General features: G+C 39.3%; 1 protein-coding gene across 11 annotated transcripts in view; it reads right to left on the bottom strand.

Annotated features, from left to right (window-relative positions):
- Positions 1–25,251, bottom strand: part of ITPR1 (inositol 1,4,5-trisphosphate receptor type 1) — a 410,117-nt gene that overhangs the window by 69,589 nt on the left and 315,277 nt on the right. For all 11 annotated transcript variants that reach the window (XM_056804557.1, XM_056804556.1, XM_056804560.1 and 8 more), the window contains 6 exons: positions 17,898–18,098; positions 15,579–15,689; positions 13,206–13,301; positions 10,366–10,488; positions 8,970–9,074; positions 6,450–6,642 (listed from right to left, as the gene is read on the bottom strand). In XM_056804557.1, the coding sequence (XP_056660535.1) occupies positions 6,450–6,642; positions 8,970–9,074; positions 10,366–10,488; positions 13,206–13,301; positions 15,579–15,689; positions 17,898–18,098 (829 nt within the window). The remainder of the gene's footprint in view (positions 1–6,449; positions 6,643–8,969; positions 9,075–10,365; positions 10,489–13,205; positions 13,302–15,578; positions 15,690–17,897; positions 18,099–25,251) is intronic.

The raw sequence follows: 25,251 nt of genomic DNA, 5'->3' as shown, positions 1-25,251 counted from the left end.
GTTGAATAAGTCCAATGGAGGAAGAGGTGGAGTATGAGGTTCTTCAAATATGTGAAGGCTGTCATGAAGATAGATAGATGAAGGAATAGATTTGTTCTGTGTTGCTTCAAAGAAAAGTCCAGGACTGATGGAATTTATAGGGACATAGATTTTAACCCAATACAAGAAAGCTTTCTAGTGACTTGGGGCATTCATGAATGGAATGGGATGCCATGAGAAGGCATGAGTTCCCTACATTACTAGAAGTCCCCCAAGCAGAAGATGGATAACCATTTGTCTGGGTGGCTATAAAGGACACCTACTCCAAGAGAAGGCACTAAACAATGGTAAGCTCAAGTCTCAAGTGCTTGGTCAGCTGGGGAGTCACTCCATTTTGCTGCAACATCTTGTAACCTGGAATTGTCAGGGGAAGGCAGAGGGAGATGTTGTATCTCCTTCCACATGGCTTATGGCGGATCCAGGGTTTGTGATGGGTTTCATCATGTGTAGCTCCTGATAAAGAAAGCTTGATGTCTTTTCAAGTTAATCTCTGAGGTATTTATTTGCTGACTATGAAATGAGCTGAAGTCTTCAGGGGAAATCTGAAAATTTCAGAGTGGCGCCTGTTCCCTTCTCCACTTTAATTAAGAGGCCAACTGGCTCAGGGGATAGAGGGCTGGACTTGGAGTCAGGAGACCTGAGCAAGGACCCACATTGGGTATTAGCTGGGTGTACAGAGGCAAGTCACACAACCTTCCAAAGCTTCATCGTCTCATTTGGGAAAATATCCCTAAGGATAACTTGTACTCCCTACCCGCCTCACAAGGTTGTTGTATATAGCAGTGATTGGCAAACCTTTAGATCCTAGAGAAATGTGAGCTGGCCCAGAACTATAATTGCATCCATGCAGAGAACTTCTTATGCAGAAAGCTTCTACTCATACAGATGACAGGAATCTCAGAGTTAAAGTCAAAATAGTCCTGAGTAGTCATCAGATTCAACTCCTTGATTTTAAAGATGGGGAAACTGAGGCACGGTGTAGTTAGGAGCACAGCCAGGATCAGAATCCAAGTTTTTGACCTCTAAATCTAGTGCTCTGTCCATTCACTGTGCTGCTTTTCTGAATACAATTTTAATCGCAATATCTTCATCCATTTTCTTTAAGGACATTCTCTTTAAATGTATTAAATAGTGCTTTGTTTAGGTTGTTACATAAAAATAATTTATTATTTTTAATAATATAAATATTTAAAAATAATAAAAAATAAAAATAAGAATAATTTCGGTCTCTCTATGAGAGAAGCAAAATTTCCAAAATACAGTCTCATTCACTTTCCTCTTCTGTATAGGGGGGTAGAATATATGGGAACAGAATTCAATCATCTTTTTCTTCAATGGAATGATCATTATTTAGTTTACTGCAGCCAGGAACAAATCATATGGCCTGCTAATCAGCCTAGAGTAAGAAGGCCAAGTCTCCCCAAGCTTCCTCCCAATAATGAAGTTATATCATAATTGAACACAGTCGGAGGTATTTTTAAAAATCTCCTGGCTTCTTCACTTGGGCTAAAAAATATGCAGGGCCTGTGAAAGGAGGGGCAGGCCACATTTTCTAGCAAGGCCAAGAGTTCAAACAGGACCAGTGCTTGGGGGTGATGACAAGCCATTAGTCACATTCAAATGTGAAGAGCGGACGTGCTAAGCAGGCACCCTTCCCTGAACTATGCCAAGCTCAAGTTAAAGATTGACTCTATCGGTTTTTTTCAAGATCTTTAAATTTACTGCAGTTGGGGGGTGGGGGGGAAGGAAGGGAAGTGGGAGGGAGAATTTTTAAAGGGAGGAATTATTTGCCCTGGGAAAAAAACTGGCATTGCTGATGGCATTTTGCCCTAGAACACAAAAACATGTCTAATCTAGCCATGACCACAGGAGTGGGGAGGGAGAAGTGAAGGTGGGAGGTGTTAAATGAGAGTCACATAAGAATTTCTGTCTCTCTCAAGTGCTATCTTCCACTGATTTCTTAGCAGCTTTTCTACACGAGACATGATGATGGAAGTCCAGGTAATCCATTCTGTTTCGTGAATGCTGGACAGATTAGAAGCCTGCTAACAAATAACCTGATTTCAGATGATCAACAGTGGGTTGTGTTTTGGTTGGGTTGGTTTTGTTTTTTTTTTGGTGGGGGGTGGTGGTATTTCAGACATCATTGATCTATTCCCTGGGTATTTAGAGAATCTGGAAGAGTTACTTTGGCTTTCTAGCACGGGCTGCCACGGACCTAAAAAACACAGTGATTTTGGGGTTGTGCAATAATTGTGTAAAATGGAAAATGTGGCCAAAAAATCTTCCATCACTGATCATGTGAGCTATGGTTACTTATCTTGTGCATTTCAACATTTTCTAAACCTGCAGAACAGTTCTGTACAAGCATGACTCTAAGCTCAATGAGGACATTGTCATATTCATCTTCATTTCATGAATAATAGCAGCTAACATTCCTGTAGTATTTGCTATGTGCTAACCAACAGCTTTATAAATATTTTCTCATTTGATCCTTAGGATAACCCTAGGAGGTAGGTGCTATTATAATCTCTATCTCAGCATTTAAATTGTTTTGTACACAGCAACGACTTAATACATTCAACCCAAGAAATATTTATCAATCAATGTTTGCCAAGTTGAATAAGACTCATGAATAAAACGACTCCATTTCTATTTTAAATTTTGCAATAATCCCAAGCCCAGCTGGTAGGAGGGCAATAGAAGTAGGATCAGGGAAAAATATAAAGAGGGAGAATGTAAAAAAAATAAAAAACCCCCAAACTCTCACCCTCAGTCTAAGAAGTGATACCAAGTATTGGTTTTAAGGCAGAAGAGCAATAAGTGTTAGTAACTAGGGTTAAGTGAGCTGCCCAAGGTTCCACAGCTAGGACATGTCTGAGGCCAAATTTGAACCCAGAATCCCCCCATTTCCAGGCCTGCCTCTTTATCCACTGAGCCACTTAGCTGTCCCTAAGGAGGATTTTAAAATTCCCCAGAAAAAACTATTGCACAATTCTACTTAATCATTTTAAAGAACCTATTATGTGCACGTATGTGTCAGATACCAGGGATACAAAGATGAAATATGATGGAGTTTATCTCTCTAGGAGTTTATAATCAAGTAGGAGGAGAGACATAAGGCAGCATGCCACTGGGGAAATAATTTCTGATTTTGGAGGGAGATAATCTAGGTTGGAATCCCAGCTCTGCTGCTTCATACCTATGTGACCTTGGACAAGTCTCCTGATCCCTCCTTGCCTCAGTTTCCCCATATGCAAAATAAAGGAGTTGGACTAACTGGCCTCTAAAGTTTGGGGGGTTTTTGGCCCTAACATTGTGCACCTATGAAATAACTATGATGCAAGTTAGAAAATTCTTAAGTGTAGAGGAATGGTCAAAATAGCAAGGGAAAACTTCCAATAGTCTATAACTCACATCTGAATACAAACGATGTAATCAGCAAGCTGAATCAAGTACCAGCCTGGTGTCGCATTCAGGAAAATTGCTACATAAATGAGCCACAACAAGTTTTCCACAGGTTTATTATTAGGAAAAGTGGCTACTGATAGAAATACAATTATAATGAAAAGATTTTTTCCTAATGAATAGATATCTTCCCTCCCCACACAAACATGCAAATTCATGTTTAATTCAAAGTTGTTAATCACAATTTCCCTTTTTCTCACCAGGAGATAGCCTTGAAGCCAATTAAAATCATGCAGTTGGCAACTAGTAGCTGTGCTTAAACACAAAGGAAACACATCCTTTTTTTTTTAACCTCTTTTCCCTAAAAGAGACTGAAAAAAGGATAATGTCAGTAGAAAGCATTTGGCTAGAGGGCAATGGAAAACCCAAGACCAGGAGATTCCAAATGGAGGAGGATTGTCATCAGACCAACTACTTTACAGAGAGGAGGAAACTGAGGCTAAGAAGTCTAAGATTACAGAATAATTGTCTGAGGCAGGATTTGAACTCAGTAACAACAACTCCAAGCCTAGCACTCTATATACTAGGACACCTAGGGCCACATTCATAAGTGTTTCCTGACTGTCTGAGGAGGGAACCGGTATTTGTAGCCCTTATTTCGGATAGCGGTTCCATCAAATGTGATAATGTGTTACCATGGTCACTCACAAATGGTAGGCACTGACTAAAATATGATGTCATAATAAAGAGATGAACAAGTTAGAATAAGTTATTGGGGGGAGATCCATGAATTATTATTAATAATAACAGTAGCTAGCAATTATGCAACATTTTAAGGGTTTCATGAGCTTTTTACAAATGTCATCTCATCTCATCCTCATAACAATGCTGGTAGGTAAGTGTTATTGTTATCAACATTTTTTAAAAAGATCCTTACCTTCAGCTTTAGAATCAATCAATCCTAAGAATGAGAAGCACTAGACAATTGGGGTTAAATGACTTGCCCAGGATCACACTGCTAAGAACTGCCTGAAGTTGTATTTGAACTCAGGTCTGGTGCTCTATCCATTGTGCTTTGCTATCCTCATTTTACAGATGAGGAAACTGAGGCAGTCAGAGATCAAGTAACCAACTCTTTCCCAGGGGAACACATGGAAACACAGCTAGCAAATGGATGCAGTGGGACTGAACTTAAGTCTTTCTGACTCCTAGACAAAGGCTTTATCCATTGCATACCTAGCAGCCTTTTCTTGCAGGACATCCCCACTGCATAAAGGCTGACATCAAGGCAGACAACCATGTCTTTTCCAAAAGGTGATCCCTACCACTAATAGAAACAAGAATGCTGCCTGGGCCACAGCTCTCTTCATGTATTCCATTAACAACTGAGGATGACTAAGGCTAGTCCTGAGGAAGACAGAAGATGAACCTAATGGCTCTCCCTCATCTCTCTGCTCAATGGATGGAGGAAGGAGTTGAATGGGGAAAGGAGGTGGAGAAGAGGCACCCGCATACAAGAAAAAGAACACTGAATTCAGTTACTGGGTTCAAATCTCAGCTCTTCATCCTACAACCTCTGGGACTAACACTTTAACTCTGAGCCTCATCTATAAAATGAGAGGGTTGGTGTAAATGACCTCAAGTTCAGCCCTAGATCTGTGATCCAGGGACAAGGGGATTAGCTGTCCCACCTCAGACTTGAGGATTCAATCCAATTGGCCATGTGAAGTGAGCCCTGGTACCTGGCCTGGGTCACAGATTTCACAAAAGTGACACAGATCATGCCCTTTAAAGAGCTTCCACAGGGTGGATCACAAGGAAGTAAATATAAACTCTCTACAAAGCTAAGACAAAGGATTGGGGGAAAGGTGCAGTGAGAGCCCCGATGAGTCGCAACACTGGGAAAGGTTCCTTCCAGGAGGAGGTGGCATGGGAGCTGAACGTTGAGGAGAGAATGAACAGAACACAGCTCTCTCTTTTACTCCATTTCCCACCTGGTCTTAGAATAAGGAGGAAAATCAAAACAACATGAGAAACAAAAATCCAAACCAACCAAAAACCTCGATGGGAGTTTTCCAATAAAAACTCAGTCACAGACTCCAAGATACAAACACAGCCTAATCCTTTCAAGTCTGTCCCATCGGATGGTGCCAAGTACTCAGTTAATGCTCAAGGTCCACATTAAAAAATGAATGAAAACCATGAGCTGAGCAGCCCTCTGGGAAAGCCCCTATAAAAGGGTTTTAAACGTGTAATTTTCCTGTGATAGTCAGGCGTTTCCAACGGGACTCACTCATTAGCTCTGACACATCTAATGCAGCAAACAATTCCACAGCCTATAAAATGACACAATTACGGGAGTCCAATCGCCAGGGTAGCCTACGAGGGGGGAAGGGGGAGCTACCCAAGTCTCCTTAGCAGGTGTGCTAGTAAATGAGAAATGAAAGCACCTAACTTCTTGCTTAAGAGCCTCATCTTGATAATTCAAAGGTCTTTGTTTCTCTTTAGACCCAGTGGTTGTTTTTATTTTTAAAAAGCAAGATGTGGCAAAAGTAGGTAGCATTTGTGCCCTCCAAGGAATTCTTCATCAGAAAGGATAATGACAATGTCTCTGGAACATTCTGACCAGGACTGTGGACACTGACTTGTCCATGGGAGACTGCCAAGGTGAGTATTAATGGCGCTCAGAGGTAGACCACAACCCTTCCGTCCTAGGAGATAAATACGCTTTCAAGGCTAGCCTCATCCCATGGAATGCTGGAACTTGAATACATTGGGACACCTCTCTGTCTACCGAAGCAGCACACCATGCTTGAGGCAAGAAGCCTGGACCTGAGACTCCAGAGACCTGAGTCTGAATCCCGTCTCTGATATTTCCTGTGTTTGTGGGCAAGTCGTTTTTTACCATTGGGTAGCTTTGCTTCCTTATCAGTAAAATGGAAGCCAAATTTTACTACTGACCTCAGGCTAATAACACATTTATTCAAAAATTCCAGACCTACCTCTCAGCTTCTTCTGCCAATTCATTTCATTGAAGAGGTCTTCGGATCTCAAGAAAAAGTCATTTATTTTACTCCCTTGTTCATCCCGTTCGGTGGTGTAATAGATCCGTAGTTTGGACTCCTTGGTAAGAAATTCACATATGCTGGGCACAGGGAAAACTATTTGCTCCATTGTGCGATCTAACCTGACGATCTAGAAGAGATGCATGAGATTAAATGATTAACTGAGGATCATCAAGAAGCTTTAATCAAATACATATTTATTCTTAACCTTGGATTAAGTGCTTTATAAGGCAGAGAGAAAGGGTCTTAATATTGAGGGCTTTCCCAGTCTTAGGAGGCTGGAAATAAAGATATTTCTGGATAATCTATAACATTATTATTTTGTAAACCTCAAGCCTTCAGATTTAATAACTAGTATTTTATCCTGATGACTAAGAGGTTGCTTTGCATTCTTATTGAAATGAGCCTGACATAGTAAACATTAAAGAGTTATGTTCTTTGACTTAACATCAAAGAATCAGGGAATCTCAGAGATAGAAGGGATTTGGGGAGCCATGTAGACCAAACGATATCTGAACAAAGATCTTTAGAAGGTTCTCTATTTATTCTCTATTCTCCAGACTCTATTTGAAGATCTCACGTGGCGGTGAGCTCACTACTTTCCAAAGGAGTGTATTCCACTTTTGGATAATACTAATTACTAAATTGTTTCTTCTTTATATAGAATAAAAATTTTTAATCCTGAAATTTCCACCTGTCATTCACAATTCTTTTCCTGGACAGCCCCCAAAAATCAGATTCCAGATACTTAAAGACAGTTAAAACCTCCCACCAACCCAACCAAATATTTTCTAGGCTAAAAAGCTCCACTTCCTTCAACAAGTCCTTATCCATACTTGTTTCTAGTCTCCTTATCATCTTAATGTCCTTCCTAAAATGCAATATCCAGAACAGTCTAACCAAGGTAAAGTACAAAGAGGCTATCAATATAACAGGCATTTATTAGGCCACCCATTATGGGCAAGGTCTTGTGTTGGGGGTTGGGATACAGAGACAAAAAATAATTCCTGCCCTCAGGGAACTTACATTTTACATTTACCTTCTTTATTCTAGATTCTATGGTTCTCTTCACATAATCTTAGGCTAAGTTATTTCTGGGGCTTTTTCCCTAGAGTAAAATCAATTATTTTCCAGGCAGAACAACTTCAAAAAGTGATTTTATGTCTGCACAGCTGCTATGATTGAATATTTGACAATGATCAAATTCTTTCAGATATATAAAGTATTTATTAAATGCTTGCTGTGTGCTATGAACTATATTTAATGATGGCAACACAAATACAAACAATTGAAACAGTTCCTACTCTCAAAAAGGTTACATTTTTAGAAGAGTTGGGGCTTGGAGGGCATAATGTTCAAAGGGAAGATAGAAAGGGAGACTGAGGCACATTTAAGGAGGCATGGAGTCCAGATAGCCAGCCTAAATAATGATAATACTAGAAGTTCGCCTATTAGAGCCCAGATATTTCTAGGGTCAGAGTCCAAGGATATCTTTGAATGCCTTAAAAATATTCCTAGGACTGATTCTTCAGATTGGATACATCATTGTGGTCTAAAAATACATACTTTCAAATTTAAGCATGCATACCTAAAAGTCAGGAGAACAAAATAAATAAAATAAAAATGACTGCCCACTTGACTATATCATAAGTCTTTTCTTCAACTGGAGTTTCAGTGACACAAGATTACATATGAGGAGATGAATCTAGTTTCCAGTTTTGCCAATGGTTAACTATGCCATCTCAGAAAAGTCTCTTTCCTTGATAGGGTCTCAGTGTCTTCCTCTCTAAAATGAAGATTTTTAGGCAAGATAATCTGTTTCCAAGGTCCCTTGTAACTCAAAAAGTTGAGAATTCTACAGTGTCTAAGGCAATCATCGCAGTCAAATTCCAGAGGATCAATTAAGGTAGATCATTTAATAGGCATTTAATGGAAAGAAGGAACTAGTTGATTGATCTGGACAGTCAACATGGCTACAAAGGTTTGGTGAAATGGTCAAGAGAATTATTAAATTTTGGAAGATGGTCCAGAGATTTAAAATATCACCAAGGATATTTCTGACCATTGGCTTTGACTACTGGCCTGTTGGAATATTTGTTCTGACAGTGAGAGGGTATTTTTCCAAGTTCTTTGTGTCTATTCACTCATGATCAAAAGCTGGCTAATAATTCTCTGACTTACTAGAGGAGCAGTTGGCTTTTAAAAGACCCCTGAGATGAATGGTCCAGGGGGCAAAGACAACTTGGCGAGGACTCAGAAACCCTGGGTTTGATTCCTAGCTCTACTATTAACAAGTCGTGTGATCTTGACCTCAGTTTCCTCATCTATAAAAAAGAAGGGGAAGGGCCATCTGATCTCTATATCTCTTTCTAGCTCAAACAATCTATGGTTTAAAAATGGATTTTTCAGGTCCCTCTGAAGTCCTTTAATTAAAACCACTTTGAGCTCTTTTTTTACCTCAATTTGTGCTGTGTGTTTGGCATAGAATTCTAGAGCTTCATCTCCTTCTACTTGACCTCCGGGTTTCAGCATGTTCTGAAGTTCTTTGTTATGTCGAGCCAACTGGAATACAAGAATGGGGGTGGGGGGAGGAACAGGAGAGACCCAATTTCTCTTTATAACAGGAACACGCACTCATTTCAAATTTTTGGTAGAAAGAATACATAATAACCAGCAAAGTTGTTAGCAGGTAGGCAAAGGTGATGGGAGACTTGTTATATTCTAACTGGGTGCTATGTACACAAAGTTTATTTTGGGAATCAAGCAGAAGAGAGTACGGAACACTTTTGCCCACGCTGAGTCCTGTTTTGCCCCTCTGTCTTATTTAGCCAGGCAGAGGAAAGAGTTTTCAGCATAACCTCTTGTATCCTCTTTTAATCTAAACATTTTGAAAACTCCCTTGGATGGCTGGGTGGTGGTAAACAAGGGGAGGGACAGGGAGAGAAATGGTGTTAGAGAAATGCCACTTTATAACAGTAGTGACATTATCTGGCTCCCTGGGGGACATCATATTTTCAATTCCATTTAAAAAGCAGAATACTGATTTTCTGCTATTCACCTCCAGCAATATGCAAAAAAAAAGTTCCTGTTGTAAATATGCCTATCATTTAAGGGGCTGCCAGCAGCCTGTGCAATGTCGTTATCTTATATCCTAGGAACAACAAGTAGTGCCAATACCTTGGGATAACAAGTCTAATTGGATTACTCAGGTGAAAGGGAAGGGAAAAGTAATTATCCAACAGGCACACTTGTGGGTGATGCTCACCAGAGATGGAGAAAGTGCTTCAGAACAGAACACAGATATGCCAACATTCGAGAAGGATGTCTTAAAATCAAAACAAACCTGGGAGCACGGTTGGGAAATTGGCTTCCTTGTTGTTGTGATGCAGAATACCATATGCTACTATAACCACTGCAAAGTCAAAAAAGTCTGAAGACAAAGAGCTCCAAACATAATCATCCAGAAATTAGAGTTCACTTCTTTAGATAATTAAGAAAGGATTGCTTTAGTATTTTTAGAAAACTTTTCAGCTCTCCCAAGGAATAAAGGAAAGGAGAGATGTGTGTGTGTGTGTGTGTGTGTGTGTGTGTGTGTGTGTGTGTGTGTGTGTGTGAAATGTCTTTAAGGACACAAGAATTTCTTTTCTTAAGAAGGGGATGCCATCTAATAGTTGAAAATGGGGAAAGTGACTTCTAAATCTCTGAAATTAGCTACTTTGGTCAACCTGCTAAAAGAGGTTCAAAGGTGAGTCTGCCAACAATACAGTTAAGCAAAACAGGACCCTTTCACAGTTATTGTTCCTAGAAGCTTGCCCTTGCAAACAAGAAATTCTTCTGGGGTGGTCGGTCATACCTGATGGGCTAAAATGTAGATGTTGTGGCCCACATTCCTAGGAGATGCAGCCACATCCTCACCATTTTCTCCATCCTCAAATTCCACTTCACCTTGCATGTAAGCCTTCTTGATGACTTCCACCTAGAGGTTGGGACAAGAAAATAACATTTGTTTGGAGAAAACATGGAGCTAACTCCTACTGGCTATAATGATGAGTAGACCTTTTGCTATAGTTCATGTTTTAGTCAATTTGGCAAATATTTTCAATCAAATCGGTCCATTTTCAGTTGTTTTGGGGGTAAAATAAAGTAAGTTTCCATTTCCCCCAGCATGTTAAAGAATGAATATTTTGGTTAAATGAATATTCTAGTTTACTGAGTTACCACATTTTTCCTAAATGTGTAATTCATGTTCAAATAATTAGAACACAAAAAAACGAAAGAAAACTGTACTGAATATTAATCTTCATCTAATGATTCATAAGACAGAAGTGCCTTGATGTTATTATTGTAAAAAAACATTATTGAATATAGAATATGAAGAATAGGCTGAATTTCTACTGATTCAGGACACAACCTAAAGACAGATTTTAAAAAATAAATTCATGTTATCATTTTGATTATTAGTTAATTCTATTTTAAAATTCTAGTTAGTAGGATGTACTCCTCAAAAAGGTTATGAATATTTGAGTTATCTGGTCACCTGAGTTTTAGATAAATGGAAGTTTAATATAAGGGTCCTTATGTATAATATACCAGAGTCTGGCACTCTCCAACCACAAGGGGGCAACTGGCAACCAGGGGCTCCCATACCACACTTTCCACTATGGCACTTTCCATTCATGTTATATCAATTCAAGAGGCCAATTGCCAGAAGTTTATATGGACCTTCTTATGGATCCAATGGGAGGCAGGAATGGAATGAGTTTTTCTTAAGATGACAAATCTGGACTTCTGTGCCTTGTTTCACCCCTATCCATGTTGCCATTATATAAGCATTGACATAAATCTTGAGTCCTTCCTTCTGAGAGTTTATGCCATTCCACTGGCCTCAGAGAGCTGAGGGTGACATGAAGAGTGGGCGTTGCAAATAAAAAGAAATTAGCCACCCATCCAAAGAATAGTTGTGTTGAATTGTTTTATTGGATCTGACTCTCTGTCAATCCATGTAAGGTTTTCTTGGCTAAGATAGAAAGTGGTTGGCCATTTCCTTCGAGTTCATTTTACAGATGGGGAAACTGAGGCAAACAAGTGACTTGCTCAGGGTCACACAGCTGTTAAGTGTCTGAGGCCAGATTTGAACTCGGGAAGATGAGTCTTCCTGACAAGCATAAGCATCAAGTTTCTAGTAGGTGTTGTCATTAGTGTCTTCTCAACAGAGTATCATAGGACTTGAGTATTGGTTTTGCTACTTATCCCCTATGTAATCTTAGACAATTTATTAACTCCTTTGTCTCAATTTCTTGGTGTGTAAAAATGGAGAGGTTGGCCTAGAGGACCTCTGAGATATTTTTCAGCTCTAGATCTAGTATCTTAACTTTAAATTATAGTTTATTCAGAGCATGGTGGGGCCAGGACATGCAGCACATGTGTAGGTCAGTGAGGATTCCAAATCGTATTTCTGCCCTCAACTCATCCCACTGTTTGTTGCTAGTCTCACAGTTTTCTACATTAACTCTGAATTTGGGTGAGACTTTTTTCCTCCTTGGAAGTCATAGCAAGTAGTTTTCATCATTCCTCAAAATATACCTGTGAACCACATTCTCTTTATAATAAAGATAACTTATTACTGGCATCAAAGAACTAATGGAGATCATCTCCAGGTACATAAATGGTATTGGTATCAAAAGACTGAATTTTTCAGCACTTGCAAGAATAAGGCATGTAAGCACGGGCCAAGATAAGGAAAAATGGAATGATAAAGAAAACACTTTTATAGTAAGATTTACTGAAGGGATTCAAAGAGAGATGGCAGACTGCCATTGCTACATTGAGATATTTTAAATTCTTTGACCAAGACAGTGGAGTAAAATATTTCCTTAATTTTATTTTATTTTTTCTGATTCTCATGGCTTCCCTGAAAGTCCTAGGATCTGGGTATTTCTACTAATCCTCTCAATACAATCTTTCCTTAATCAAATTCAAATTTTTCATTTACCAGAGACCTAAGATGTAGTCAGCACTATGCTATGATTGATACAGAGATTGAGGAAACAGAATTAGCAATATAGTAGGGAAGATGAGATACACACACAAATAAGTAAATAACAAATGGATCTATGATGAGTGTTTGAGAGGCAGAAGTGCCATAAGACCTCAAAGGAAGGCTTTGGGATGGAGGAAGTAAGGAAAGCCTTCATAGAGAAGGTGGCACAGGAATTGGGTTTTAAATGATCTGTAGGATTTTCAAGGTGTAGATCATCCAAAAGACCATTAAGACGGTTGAAGGGGTATGAACAGACTGTGTACTGGGGAGCCAGATGATAGTAGAAAAATGTATAATCATAAATTTAAAAAAAGATGGACCACTCATGCAGCAAAAACTAGGGCCAACTGGTGAACTGTTAGTGGGCTCTACTGGTATCCATGAAATGTTAAGTGCCCTAGAGAAAAGTTCTTGGCATAATGAATGGCTCACCAGTTATAGACACAGGCAAGCATGAATGGGTCGCCATATGCACTGACCAAGGCAGTGCCTGTATGGATGAAATGTTGGCTCAAATCAAGGATCAAGATAAGTATTTCAAGTGACAGGGCTTTAGTAGGAATAAACAAAGGTATGGAGATGGGGGGAATGCAAAGCACCTAGAGAATGAGTAGATCACTGCTCAGGGTTTACATGATGAGTGAAATGCTTACCAATTCCTTTGGTCTCATGTTGTATAATATCCTTTCAGCATTTTCACTGTCATGCCTGCTTTCCATGATTGCCAGAAGCAATTTTGATGCATTGTTCTAGTTGGAGGAAAAAAAAAGAGAAGAAAAAAAGTAGGTCAATGGCTGTAGCAAAGTCCAGGTTTGGACGTGCATCCTAGTTAAATGGGCAGGTATAAGACTTCTTTTGTTACTCCACTGAGATGATGTCATGGCCTGAACTTTCTGCTACATGGCTGACCTCTGGGTAAAGATCATATTCACCCATGCACATGTGACTTCCAGCCCACAGAAAAGTAGATACAGGTCATATCTGGGCCAAGAATCTACATAACTTTTTTTGGCCTCATTTCTCAACACTCTGAAGAAGGAGTAGCTCGAACAAAGAGGAGAATTTTAAAAATGGATGTGAAGGCAGTAGATTCCTGATGCCACGCATTGGGAGGACACACTGCTCATGGAGAATTTAACTACATCTGTTTCTACAGGAGTGGTCTCAAAAGTTAAACAACAGAAGCGAGTTAGTTCCTTCAAGTCTTCCCATTTTGTCTATAAAATAGGGAGAACCAGACCTGAAAGGGTTGCCGTATAGCTCAAATATAACAAAATTTGAAAAGTATTTTATGCCTTGAAAGCACTATGAAAATGTCAATTATTGTTCCTTGTTTTTTCAATCACTACCATATAATGACCATCCTATAATCAATATCCACGGGGCAAAGGCACAGGGCTTGAATCAGATTTTTCCAAGTGGCTTCTGTTAAAACTGTTCTTTGCCCACATCCTAGATGTCTCATGATGTGGCCTCATTTCAGGGACTGATCTTCTTCTACCTTTCACAACTGGTTTTGGCTTCTTAGAATACAGGACCCAAAGCAGTTCTATCCCAGCAAAAGGTCATGCCAATTCAGCCAAATTGCTGCCCTGCCAAATGGTGACCTTTCCCTTGGGGGGAAAATGCCCTCAGTATTCTCAAATAGGTAAACTTTACTTTGTTATGAGCAAAACTCCCTGAACGCTGACTGGTGGTGTTTCATATTCTCAACTAATTTTAGCTGCTTGCAGTTCACACTCTTGATAAATGGCAAACTGGAAGCTGAGGAGTAATTATCTGCTGCTTAATTTGGGCTAATTTTTAAAAATAATTTGTCTAATTAGAAAGACCAAAAAGTGAAAGAAAAAGTCCTTCTAAAGTTATATTTTTACAATTGTCAACTATTGGTTCCAATTATTCCTTTTTAAATACTGAAGGAGAAACAAGCAGGACCTTACCACTTCTGAGGAGATATCTCGGTGTGAAAACCCTTTACTAATGACCTGTCTTTCCTGTGACATACTTCGACTGGAGAGGCAGGCCAGTTTCTCAGCTGTGTTCCACATGAGTTTCAGGACTGCTCAAGATAATGAAAAAGTCCTGGGAACCAGTGAGGGGAAGACAGGAACAAATAACAACATGCCCTGAATACGGACGAGAATTAAATAGGAAATGTGCCTGAGAAGAAATTTTTTTTAATCATTAAGATTTTTTTTAATGTGCATCAAGTGGATTTACAAGCTCAGTTCAGAGAGACATCAAGAAATCTCTGGAATGCTGACTTTCCCCTCCCCCAGAAAGTCTAAGTACAATACAGAACTTGTGGTTCCTCTCCCAGATACCTCAGAGATGAACTGGCAATTCCAACATGTTGGGGTCATGCCTTCAGTTAATTGGGACCACTCTGCTATTTTAGGCAACCAAATATCACTTATAGCTTAAAATCTATCATTTAATGAAAGGTGTCTGAAGCAAATTGGGTGAAGCTACTCAGACTCAAGGGTACATTCCTGATTTTTGTACCATGATTTTAAGGCAATTTTTACTCAACATCCATTGTGTGCTACGGTCTATAGAAAATGTTAAAAAGAAACAACATCTGGATGACTCAAAGCAGATCTTTCCCAACCTGAAGAACCTGTCTCCTCCCCAACCACCACTAACCTGATGTATATTACCCCTCTACTGACCATGCAAGGGGAAAAAACCAGATATCATCACAAGAATGGAATTTCCATTGTTTTAGATTGATGCTCTCAGAAGCAATTGGTTCTAGGGTGACATGTAAAACGATGTTTCTACTTTGCACAATAAGGTCTCACACACATCATGGGACTAAGCATGGGCTGTCCAGGTGGAAGATCTTTATTTAGAAGAGATAGATGGAAATATTGCATTTTACCCAGAACTCATATTTTGGTATCTAATTTAATCTATCCATTGTTTTCATGGCAGACTACTTCCTAAGTTGAAGCAGAGAACAGCATCAACTGCCTCACATCTCTCTCTCTATCTCTGTCTTCCACTGTGCCATTCCAACTTGCCTTCAGTTCTAATACAAGATCCATCCTCTTCTTTCCCAAGGGGTTGATATCATTTAGGATTAAAGCTGTGATTATGTCAATGCCATTGGATTCATGAGTAGCTATGCAGTTCTGAGAACACAAACACAGAGAAAAATTATTACAAATCAGATGGTAAAAAGTCAACAAACTAAACTGTTATTTTGACACAATGCTTATTACCATCCCTAACCAAAATGGACAGTCATCATTTTCCCCCCCAATAATGTTTCTTGGGGGAGAGTTGCAAATTTTCCGTGAGAAAGTGGTAAAAAAAATAAGACAGATGAAAATCTCTAGTTTCAGAATTAACAGTAAACAGTCGAATGATGTACAGAAGAGTCTCAGGAAAGTCCCTGAGTACTGTAACTGATCTAGAATGGTCATGTCCAACTTCAACAGTTCAGAAAATGCACTTTCTTACTGAAACTGGATTATTGGTCCTTCTCCCCTACACCTCACCTCCAAAGACAAGCTTCATTCTCATTAAACAACTTCCTTACATGATGTTTCCTCCTAAAATTTAAAGGAGTTATACCAAACATAGGGGATAAGTCTGCTATTTCAGTGACAACATATTACGATTAATAATCTGCTACCCAACTTTTGGTAGACTGCTTTCATCTCCCAGATGGGCTTTTTTGCTCTGTTCTGTGCTGCAGAAATGGAATTCTGAGATGATAGTAAAATTCCCTTGACACACAGTAGGCACTACTGTCCACTACTATCCCATTCTGTTTTGAATGGGTATTCATTTTAATTTAATTGTCTCAGGAAGTACTCAGGCATGGACACCCTTTGTCAAATGTTTCCCCTTCACATTTTCACATTTAGTAAATAGTCTGCCTGGCCCTTGAGTGTGTCTAACCAAGTAAGCAAACTCTGGGGACTTCAGGTCCCTACCTGACCTCGTGGCCAAATCTTCACTCAAGTTTTTACTTGGCTACTGAGTAGAGCTCTCTGTCTCTCTCTCTGTCTGTCTCTCTGTCTCTGTCTCTGTGTCTGTCTCTCGATGGGCATATATATGTATGTATGTATATAAACTTCTGTTTCTTTTGTGATGGTAATATGGCCATTGCAGCTAGAATCCTAGTAGTCTCCCAAAGAGTCCTGAATACTCAGCGATGGTCAGACTCATAACGATTCCCAAGTTTCATAAGGTCTATAAAGCAGTAACTACTACAGAGACCTATAAACATTTACTACTAGGTAAAATGCATACTGGGGGGAAATTATCAAAGGTCTGAACCTAAATCTCATCGGTATGTAAAGGGCAAAGCCCAAGACTGATTCCTTCCAGGAAACATGTTTCAATTCCAAACCAAATCATTCTATGCCTTTTCAGAATTTTGATAGTACTTTAGCTCATACAACATCACTTACCACATTATCAAAAGTAATAATAATGATAACTAGGGGCAGCTGGGTGATTCAGTAGATACCTCGGACACTTCCTAGCTGTGTGACCCTGGGCAAGTCACTTAACCCCCATTGCCTAGCCCTTGGTGCTTTTCTGCCTCAGAACCAATACTTAGTATTGATTCTAAGACAGAAGGTAAGGGCTAAAAATAACAACGATAATAAAAAATAACATTTACATAGCAAATACTATGTGCCAGCTCTTTGCAGAGTGTTTTATAATTATAATCTCATTTAATTCTTACAACAACATTGGGAGACAGGTGCTATTATTATCTCCATTTTAAAGATGAGGAAACTGAGGCATGGTTAAGTTGACTGGCTTAGAGTCCCACAGCTAGTGTCTGATATCAGATTTGAACTCAGGTCTTTCTGACTGCAAGTTGACACTCCATCCACTGTGCCACCTCACTGCTCCTTAATCATTCTGAGAATCTGAATCATTCTGTTTTATAGGCTTGTAAATACCAGTTGGTTCTTCTTTGGGATTTTAAACATTTTGTGAGAAGAGGCCACCTTCTGATATCCATAGCCCCAACCAATGGGCACAGTTAGCTTTAGACTGCTGGTTCTAATTGGAGTAGCACTAATTTCACTTAAATCTAGGTAAAGGATTCTTACACTAGTGAAGAGTTGGAAAATTTTTACAAAGTAGACTGGGCAAGTTTCCACAGCCTCGAGCTGTCAACATTTCCAGGAGCAATAGGTCACTGGTAATATTTCTCAACTCCTGGAAGAAGGCGAGAGACTAAGAGACTCCACAAGCCAACAGAGAGATGATTGCTGGAGATCTTGCTTGACCTCCAGAGCAGAACCCATGCTGAACGTCCCCATTAAAGATAGCTTCATTTCCCACCCCCCTGAGGATAAACACTGGGTTACCTGGTTTTCATGGCAGGGTCCCTGACAGTATTCGGTCAGACTTTCCAGTGTCTGGTTGATGAGTGCGACATTCTTCTCATTTATATACAGACCAAGAAGTCCAAGCCCTCCAGTTGTGCTTCCGCAAATGCAATCTAGAAATTGCAACGTCTCACACACCAAGTTGTAGTTGGTCTTATTATTTTGACAACGAAGGAAGTTCTGTCATTGGGCATTTTCAGTGGAGCAGGGAGGGTTGGGGTAAATAAAAGGGGGAGAAGAAAGATGGAGACGGGGTATTAAAAAACTATGATGGTGCCATTTCATTAGGCTCCCTGAGCGTGGTGGTGTTCTGGCTTGGACGATCAACAATTATGAACGATGACTCATCGTGGTGCCAAACAGGGAATAAAAAATGGAGCCTCCAACAAGTAGACTTGCTACAGAATCAGACTGCTGGTGGTGGCTGTTATATAATATGAATTGCTTTCAGAAGAGACACTGTTCTCTCCGATGAGGGGGAGAATAGCTTCTCTGTGAGCACTCACTTTACACTCCTACTGCCTCTCTGCATTATCTCATTTCCCAGCCCACTTCTTACCCCTTGCTTGGGCATGGGCATAAACACGCATGGGCAGATGCACACACGCTCTCACACACTCACATTCAGCCTTCAGTCCAATTCTTCAGGACCCTGCTGAGGGGGAAATGGATGTGACGAGCAGATGATGATATCAGTTTAGCTACTAAATGACTGCTCATAGCCCACTCCCCTTGTAAGGAAGAAGCCCAGGCTAAGTGCTACCACCCATCACCCTCAAAGCCCAGCAGTCAGATTCTTTGTTTTCCTGCTCTCAGAATATGTCAAGTTTGGGGCAAATCTCCTGAGCCATGAAACTAAAGGCAAAAGCTACATAGGAGGAATGGGGGTCCATCGGTAGACTAAACCCCTTCTTGGAATATTGTTTTAAAAATAAAATGTAAAGGTTGACAAAGGAAACCAATTACCCTGAAATAAAGATGGTTTGGAAATAAAGACAGTTTTTTTTCCTTCCTTTCCCGTGAAGTGTACACATAGATCCTTTGGTGCAGGGGTCCCTGGATCCCAGGTTAAGAAACCCTGCTCCATAACAAGATATCACTTATGGAGAGATCATAGTAAATCAGTGAAGAAAGAAGAGAATTACTCCAAGTTCTTCCTCTGCCCTTCTGGGTAACTCATGGCAGTTTTTATTTCCTCTCATTACACATATCTCCTCTATTCCTCATGTCTTAGCTTTTAAACATGACTGATCAAATCAATCAGAAAAACAAACAAACATGTCTTAAATACCATTCTCCTTTGTGCCAGGCACTGTTACCCAAAGAAAGAAATGAAACAATCCCTGTCCTCAAGGAGATTATATTTTATTAGGAGAGAGGACACAAACAAAGAGGCATAGCCTAGAGAGCAGACCTATGATTTCACTGGAACAGGCAAATCACAGATGAGAAGTTCTCTCTACTGATGGAGACTGAGAGTTGCCCAAGGCACTCTTGAGCCAAAGGACCTGATTTGGTCCCACAGTCTATATAGGTCAGATGTAGGTCTGGAGCTCTGGTCCTCCTGGATTCATGGCCAACAATCTCTCTACTCAGTCACAATACCTGTCATAAAGTTCTATACTATACTATACTATACTATATATATATATATACACACACACATCACAAATACAAGGCAATTCTGGAGGGAAAGCAGTAGAAGTTAGGCAGGTTTCCTATAGCCTGAGCCAAATCTTGAAGGATTCTAAGAGATGGAGGTGAGGAAGAATTACATTTCAAGGAAGGGGGGCACTCAGTAGAAAGGCAAGGCTCAGAAGATGGAGAACTGTGTGTAAATGAAGGGAAGTGATAGGTAAGGAGGTTAGAGAGGCAGGCTGGAAGCAGCCTGAGGAAAGCTTTGAATGCCAGAGAAGGTTCTACTTGCCCTGTGACTTCATTGCTTTGGGGAAACTGCTAACAGAGCATCATTCTAAACCAATGTATATTACTATCCATCTAGGATTTAATAAGCAAATACTAGGGAATTACTTAAAGTATATGGAAGAAGTAACTTTTTTTTTCACTGATTAGTGTCACAAGTAGGATCTGAATCTAGATTTTTCCTGATTGCAAGCCCAATACTTTATGTACCATATTGGATCTTGATGCCTTTTATTGCTAACTACAAAACTGCTACTTTCTGGACACATGGCTATCAATAAGACATTTGGAAGAATGAAAAATAAATAACATTCCCCAAGTCTGATTTCATAAGAGAGGGAAAAGAATTTATTGTTATGAGTAATTATGAAAATGATGGAAGTTAAATTTATCATCTCATTCCCCATGGAATGACTCTAAAGGTAACAGATTTGCTTCCATACTTCCAGAGCTTTGAGCATAATTTGTGCCAGCTAGGCTCCTTTTTTTAAAACTTCATAATTTTGGGGAAATTGCTAATAAACAGCTCTCTATACCAGTGCATCTAGGGCTTAATAAGCAAGTTCTAGGGAATTGATTAAAGTATGTGAAGAAAATAAATTTTTTTTTGAATCCAAGTTTTCCTGATTACCAGCCCAACACTCTATGTACCATATTGTATCTTGCTACCTTCCATTTTAAATCAAAACTGTGGATTGGTACCAAGGAAGAAGAGTAGTAAGGGCTAAGCAATGGGGGTTAAGTGACTTGTCCAGGGTCACACAGCTAGGAAATCTCTGAGGCCAGATTTGAATTAGCACCTCTCATTTCTAGGTCTCTCAATCCACTGAGCCACCTACCTGTCCCCCAGGTTCTTAGCACTTAACTGTTAAACCAACTACAACAAAACAAATGCATATAAAAGAAACCAAAACTGAGTTTCTAAGACACTTGGAACCCTTTTCTAATACCTAGGTGGCTTGTATTGCTAACTGATTACCTCAAGTAGCTACATTTTTTCTTTTTTGGATAGAGAAAGGAAGATGTTGCCTTTTATTAAATTTCAACTTGAAAGAAAATCACCATTGAAGAGCCTTTGCTTCCAGACCAATTTCCCTGCACTGACACACTTTAAATGGTTTTCACAAATATTACTTTGGTCTAAGAGAGGTTTATGGTGAGGAGGGAGATTCATGGTTCTATGATCCAAAACAAAGACCCTTCAAATTCATGGAATCTTAGAGCTGGAAGGATTCTGGAAAGTCACCTCACACATCTTGGAAGGACTATCTTTAAACTAACCCAGGAGGTGAGTTGGTTACCCTTTATTCAAAGACTCCAAGTCCTTTGGTATTTGGGGTAGAGGTGGAGGTGGGAGCTATTCTCTATGCCTCAGAGTTGAAATGTTTTCTCTAGTGTCTAACCTTCATCTTTCCTGCTAAAAGCGAGGCTCCCACTTCCCTCTGTCCACCATCAAAGCAGAGAAAAGCTGCTCCCGCTAATGATTATTTAGCTTTCTTTGTCTCTCTCTCCCTAGTGACACACTTGGAGTACTTTTTCTTACAGGGTAAATGAAGATGTATAGAATGATGAGCTACAGAAACTACCCACTTCCGGAAGACATGCCATAGGTATACATTTGCTAACTTCAATAAAAAATAATCCATCAAATATAATTACTAGCCTAGGGGAAAGGGGAAACTGACTTCACAGACGAAGACTCAAGAGAAGGGGAAAAAAATACCATGTCAAGTAAAGTCCTTTTACAAAAAATCCCTGATTACATCAAGTCATAAATGACAGAACTATTAATAGATAGTTTGGCAAAGTCTGGATTTTTCATTTTGTCTTCTAGGCCTGATACATATTTAAGAAGAGCATTGATGATGGGATTACAGAAAAATTTAAGGACTATCCTAATTAAGGGAGATGGGAAAACCATTTCAAAGACACCACTGTTTTCCTGACCCAACTGATAACTTCCTAAAACTTAGGTATCCTAAAGTGGAATAACTGCCTCAGAGTGTATCGGGTTCCCCATTTCTTTCACTGGAAATCTTCAGGTAAAGGATAGATGGCTAATTGCCCATACAAACGGAGAGATTTTTGCTCTGGGATCTCATTCAAGTTGGAGATATCGTGACACTAATTCTATTTCCTGGGTGAGATTATTCTCCCAGAAAACTTCTGTCTAATAAACTCTCACCCAACAACCAATCTACTAGTCAGGAAATCTCAAGACAGATCAATAGGTAGAAGAGTTTTATGTCACCTAATATAATCTCACCTACAAAATTTAGGGGGAAAACACTGGGTTGGGAAGGAGATTATAAGACACGTTTCAGAGTTACGTGTTTTATAGCTCTTCAAGGAATAACTTGTACACATCATTTTGACCCTAGGGCATGAAGACTCCTCAAAATTTTATGGAGGAAACAATCCTCATTCTTTATTTTACATTATTCTATTTTAAACCCTTACCTTCCATATTTGAATTCCTATTGTGTATTGGTTCCAAGGCAGAAGAGCAGTAAGGACAAGACAGTTGTGATTAAGTGACTTGCCCAGGGTCTGGGAAGTGATTGAGGCCATATTTGAACCCAGGACCTCCTGTCTCCAGACCTGGCTTTCAATCTACCAAGCCATCTAAGCTGCCCCCTAAGCTTCATTCTTTAAAACTGTGTGAGATTTTGTTATTAAAATAAAAAATCCAAATTAAAATAAATTTAAAAATAAAATAAAGCCTTGACAAGTGAGCTTCTGGGGGAAGTTGTCTTCACATCCATTCATGTGAGAGCCTAGTGCCAATGTTTCAGTCAGTTGAGAGGCCCGTGTGGCACATCATCCCCTTCCCACTGCTTAGGCACACATAAGGATGAGGTCTTCATCCAGAAAAGGAGCTTTATGCTCCAAATTGCAAATAAATCTGTTGTTCAACATAAAAAGCTGGAACTGTCAATACCACCTTCTATAGAAGCCCTCCTGGTCCCTCACTTATCAATGTCTTTCCTTCTAAGGCTACATGTATCTTGGATGCACTTATTTATATACCTGTCTCTTCCATTAGAATGGAAGCTTCTTGAGGTCAGTGACTACTTTTTCTCTTTTCTTTGTATCCCCAGGATTTGGCATAACTCCTGGCACATAGTAAGTACTTTATGCTTAGTGACTGATTGCTTTGCTAGTGCATGAGTTCTAAGATTGATGACTGTAAAGTGGAGATTTGAACCCCAGATTTCAATCCCCAGAAGTCCTTGGTACTTCCCAGAATTCTGTATAATCTCACCTGAGTCCCCACTTGGGCAAGATCACAATTTGTATTTAAACTGGCTATAACGCCTACTCTCTCTTCCTCTACTCGGACATGGCAAGATGTAGTGAGTAAGATTGAATGGGCTAATTAGTCCTAGGCATGCGGGTTTATTATTTTGTATCCTTGATTTCTAATAATCTTTAATAAACCTCATAAAATATAATATTTTTAACAGTAGAGATTAATTTAATTTTTACAGTTTGGCTGACCATGTTGGTTGTGACAAAATACCCTCAATCTTCTTAACTTTCCTAAACCTTTTCTCTGCTGTGACCATCCATAAGTCCAGCTTTTAATCACTTATTTTGATCAGTTGTAGAGGGAACAACTGCCTAGATTTTTTTTTCAAGCTACATTTCTCTGGTCAAGGTTTTTCGTTCTCCCCGCCCCAACCCCAGCAACTCTGGCCTCCGAGCCAGATCTCCCCAGGACTCAGGCTGCTGGTAGCTGCTGTTTCTTCAGGACTCACAAACCAGCTGGTAAAAATTGGGGTGTTTTTTCCTTAGGCTACAATTAGCTGCCACGTGGCACGGGGCATGGGACCACGGGGGGTGGGGGGGAACGAAGAGAAGGAAGAGACTTTTCCAAACAGGAAGTTATATAAGCATGGCTTATTTCAAAGGGTATCTTTTGAGTGTTCTGATTCTGTTATTTATCTTACCTGAGATTCAGGAGAGAATTTCAATTCCTTGCAACTCTTAGGCCCAATTTGAGATCCCAAAAACCCATTCTCACTATGGAGGGGAAGCTGGGTGGCTCAGTGGATTGAGATCCAGGCCTACAGATGGGTTCTGGGTTCTAATCTGACCTCGGACACTTCCTGGCTGTGTGATCCTGGGCAAGTCACTTGAACCCCATTGCCTACCACTTACCAATCTCCTGCCTTCTGACAATAGGCATCTAAATGGATAAAAAAAATATCAATGAACTCTAAAAAGACTAGAGGTTATATTTTTAAGGCATTTCAGACTTCAATGTTTTATAAGAACCTCTATATTTTATTACATTTTACTGATTGTTTTGTTTAAGATTTAATTTTGTTGGTTTTAAGTTCATATATTAATGCATTCAATATTATTCTGTTTATACTGAATAATTTTAATGTACTGGGTTTTAACTACTATTATATTCTGTTGCTTTTCCCCTATAACTATACTGAACAAATATTATTGAATACGCCCATATATAAAAACAGCTTTTTTCTATTTTTGACTTTGTAAATTGTCACATAGAGGATGGATGGACTTCATCAGAACTGGTTACAATTGCATAATAACCTTTGGAAAATTTAATAAGTTTTAGCTAAATATCTCAAATTGATTTTAAGGGGTCTTTTAGACATGGTTTTTAGATTTTTTTCAACAATCTCTGATCATTTTGCCTGCCTCTAACAGGAGGTAGCTGAAGTGAAATACAATTATAATCCCCACCTCCCACATTTATAAAAATGTGAATGGATGGGACATCACGGTCTCATACCAAAGGAGCTGGGAAGTTAATCCCAGGACATTGTACCCCTCTGGATGACTCTCAAAAGAGGAGCATCTCTCATTTATAACTCTTCAGCTCACTTTATCCAACATCAACAGTACAGGGGTTTAGGTTTTTCCTAGACTCTTCTGCCACATTTTTTAAATGATATCTAGATTTCTTGATGATGTTCTAGACCTAAAATAAGTTTTACTTTGTTTAAAAATATGTTTGCCAAGGTTGAAACATTGCTACACCTGAAAAAAATTGTGACAAATATCTATCAGTTCATAGGCTTTTAAAAATGCCATACAGCAACTTATGTGAAATATGATACTGGTTTTGTTTGCTATTGTAATTAATTGGGCTATTGAGAATTTTGGGGATATTGATACCTACATATTTGTACTACTGTTCTTTATAAAAAAACTGTTACCTTGTGAAATTCATTTACTCATATTCACAGTGGATTATGGCCAGGTGTGAAGAGGAAATGGATCTCATTTTTGATGAGAAAACCTTGTATTCTATATTATTCCTAGCTGACACAATGTGTCAATGATTATAAGCAATATTTTTAAAACTCTTTTATTATTATATTGTTCTTGCATGTGCAATATACTATTTTAGTTTTTTTATTTTTTCTCT

Source organism: Monodelphis domestica, chromosome 7, assembly GCF_027887165.1.
Source record: "Monodelphis domestica isolate mMonDom1 chromosome 7, mMonDom1.pri, whole genome shotgun sequence".
Lineage (NCBI taxonomy): Eukaryota > Metazoa > Chordata > Mammalia > Didelphimorphia > Didelphidae > Monodelphis > Monodelphis domestica.
Note: the sequence above shows the minus strand (reverse complement) of the source record. Positions and strands in the feature narration are given on the sequence as shown.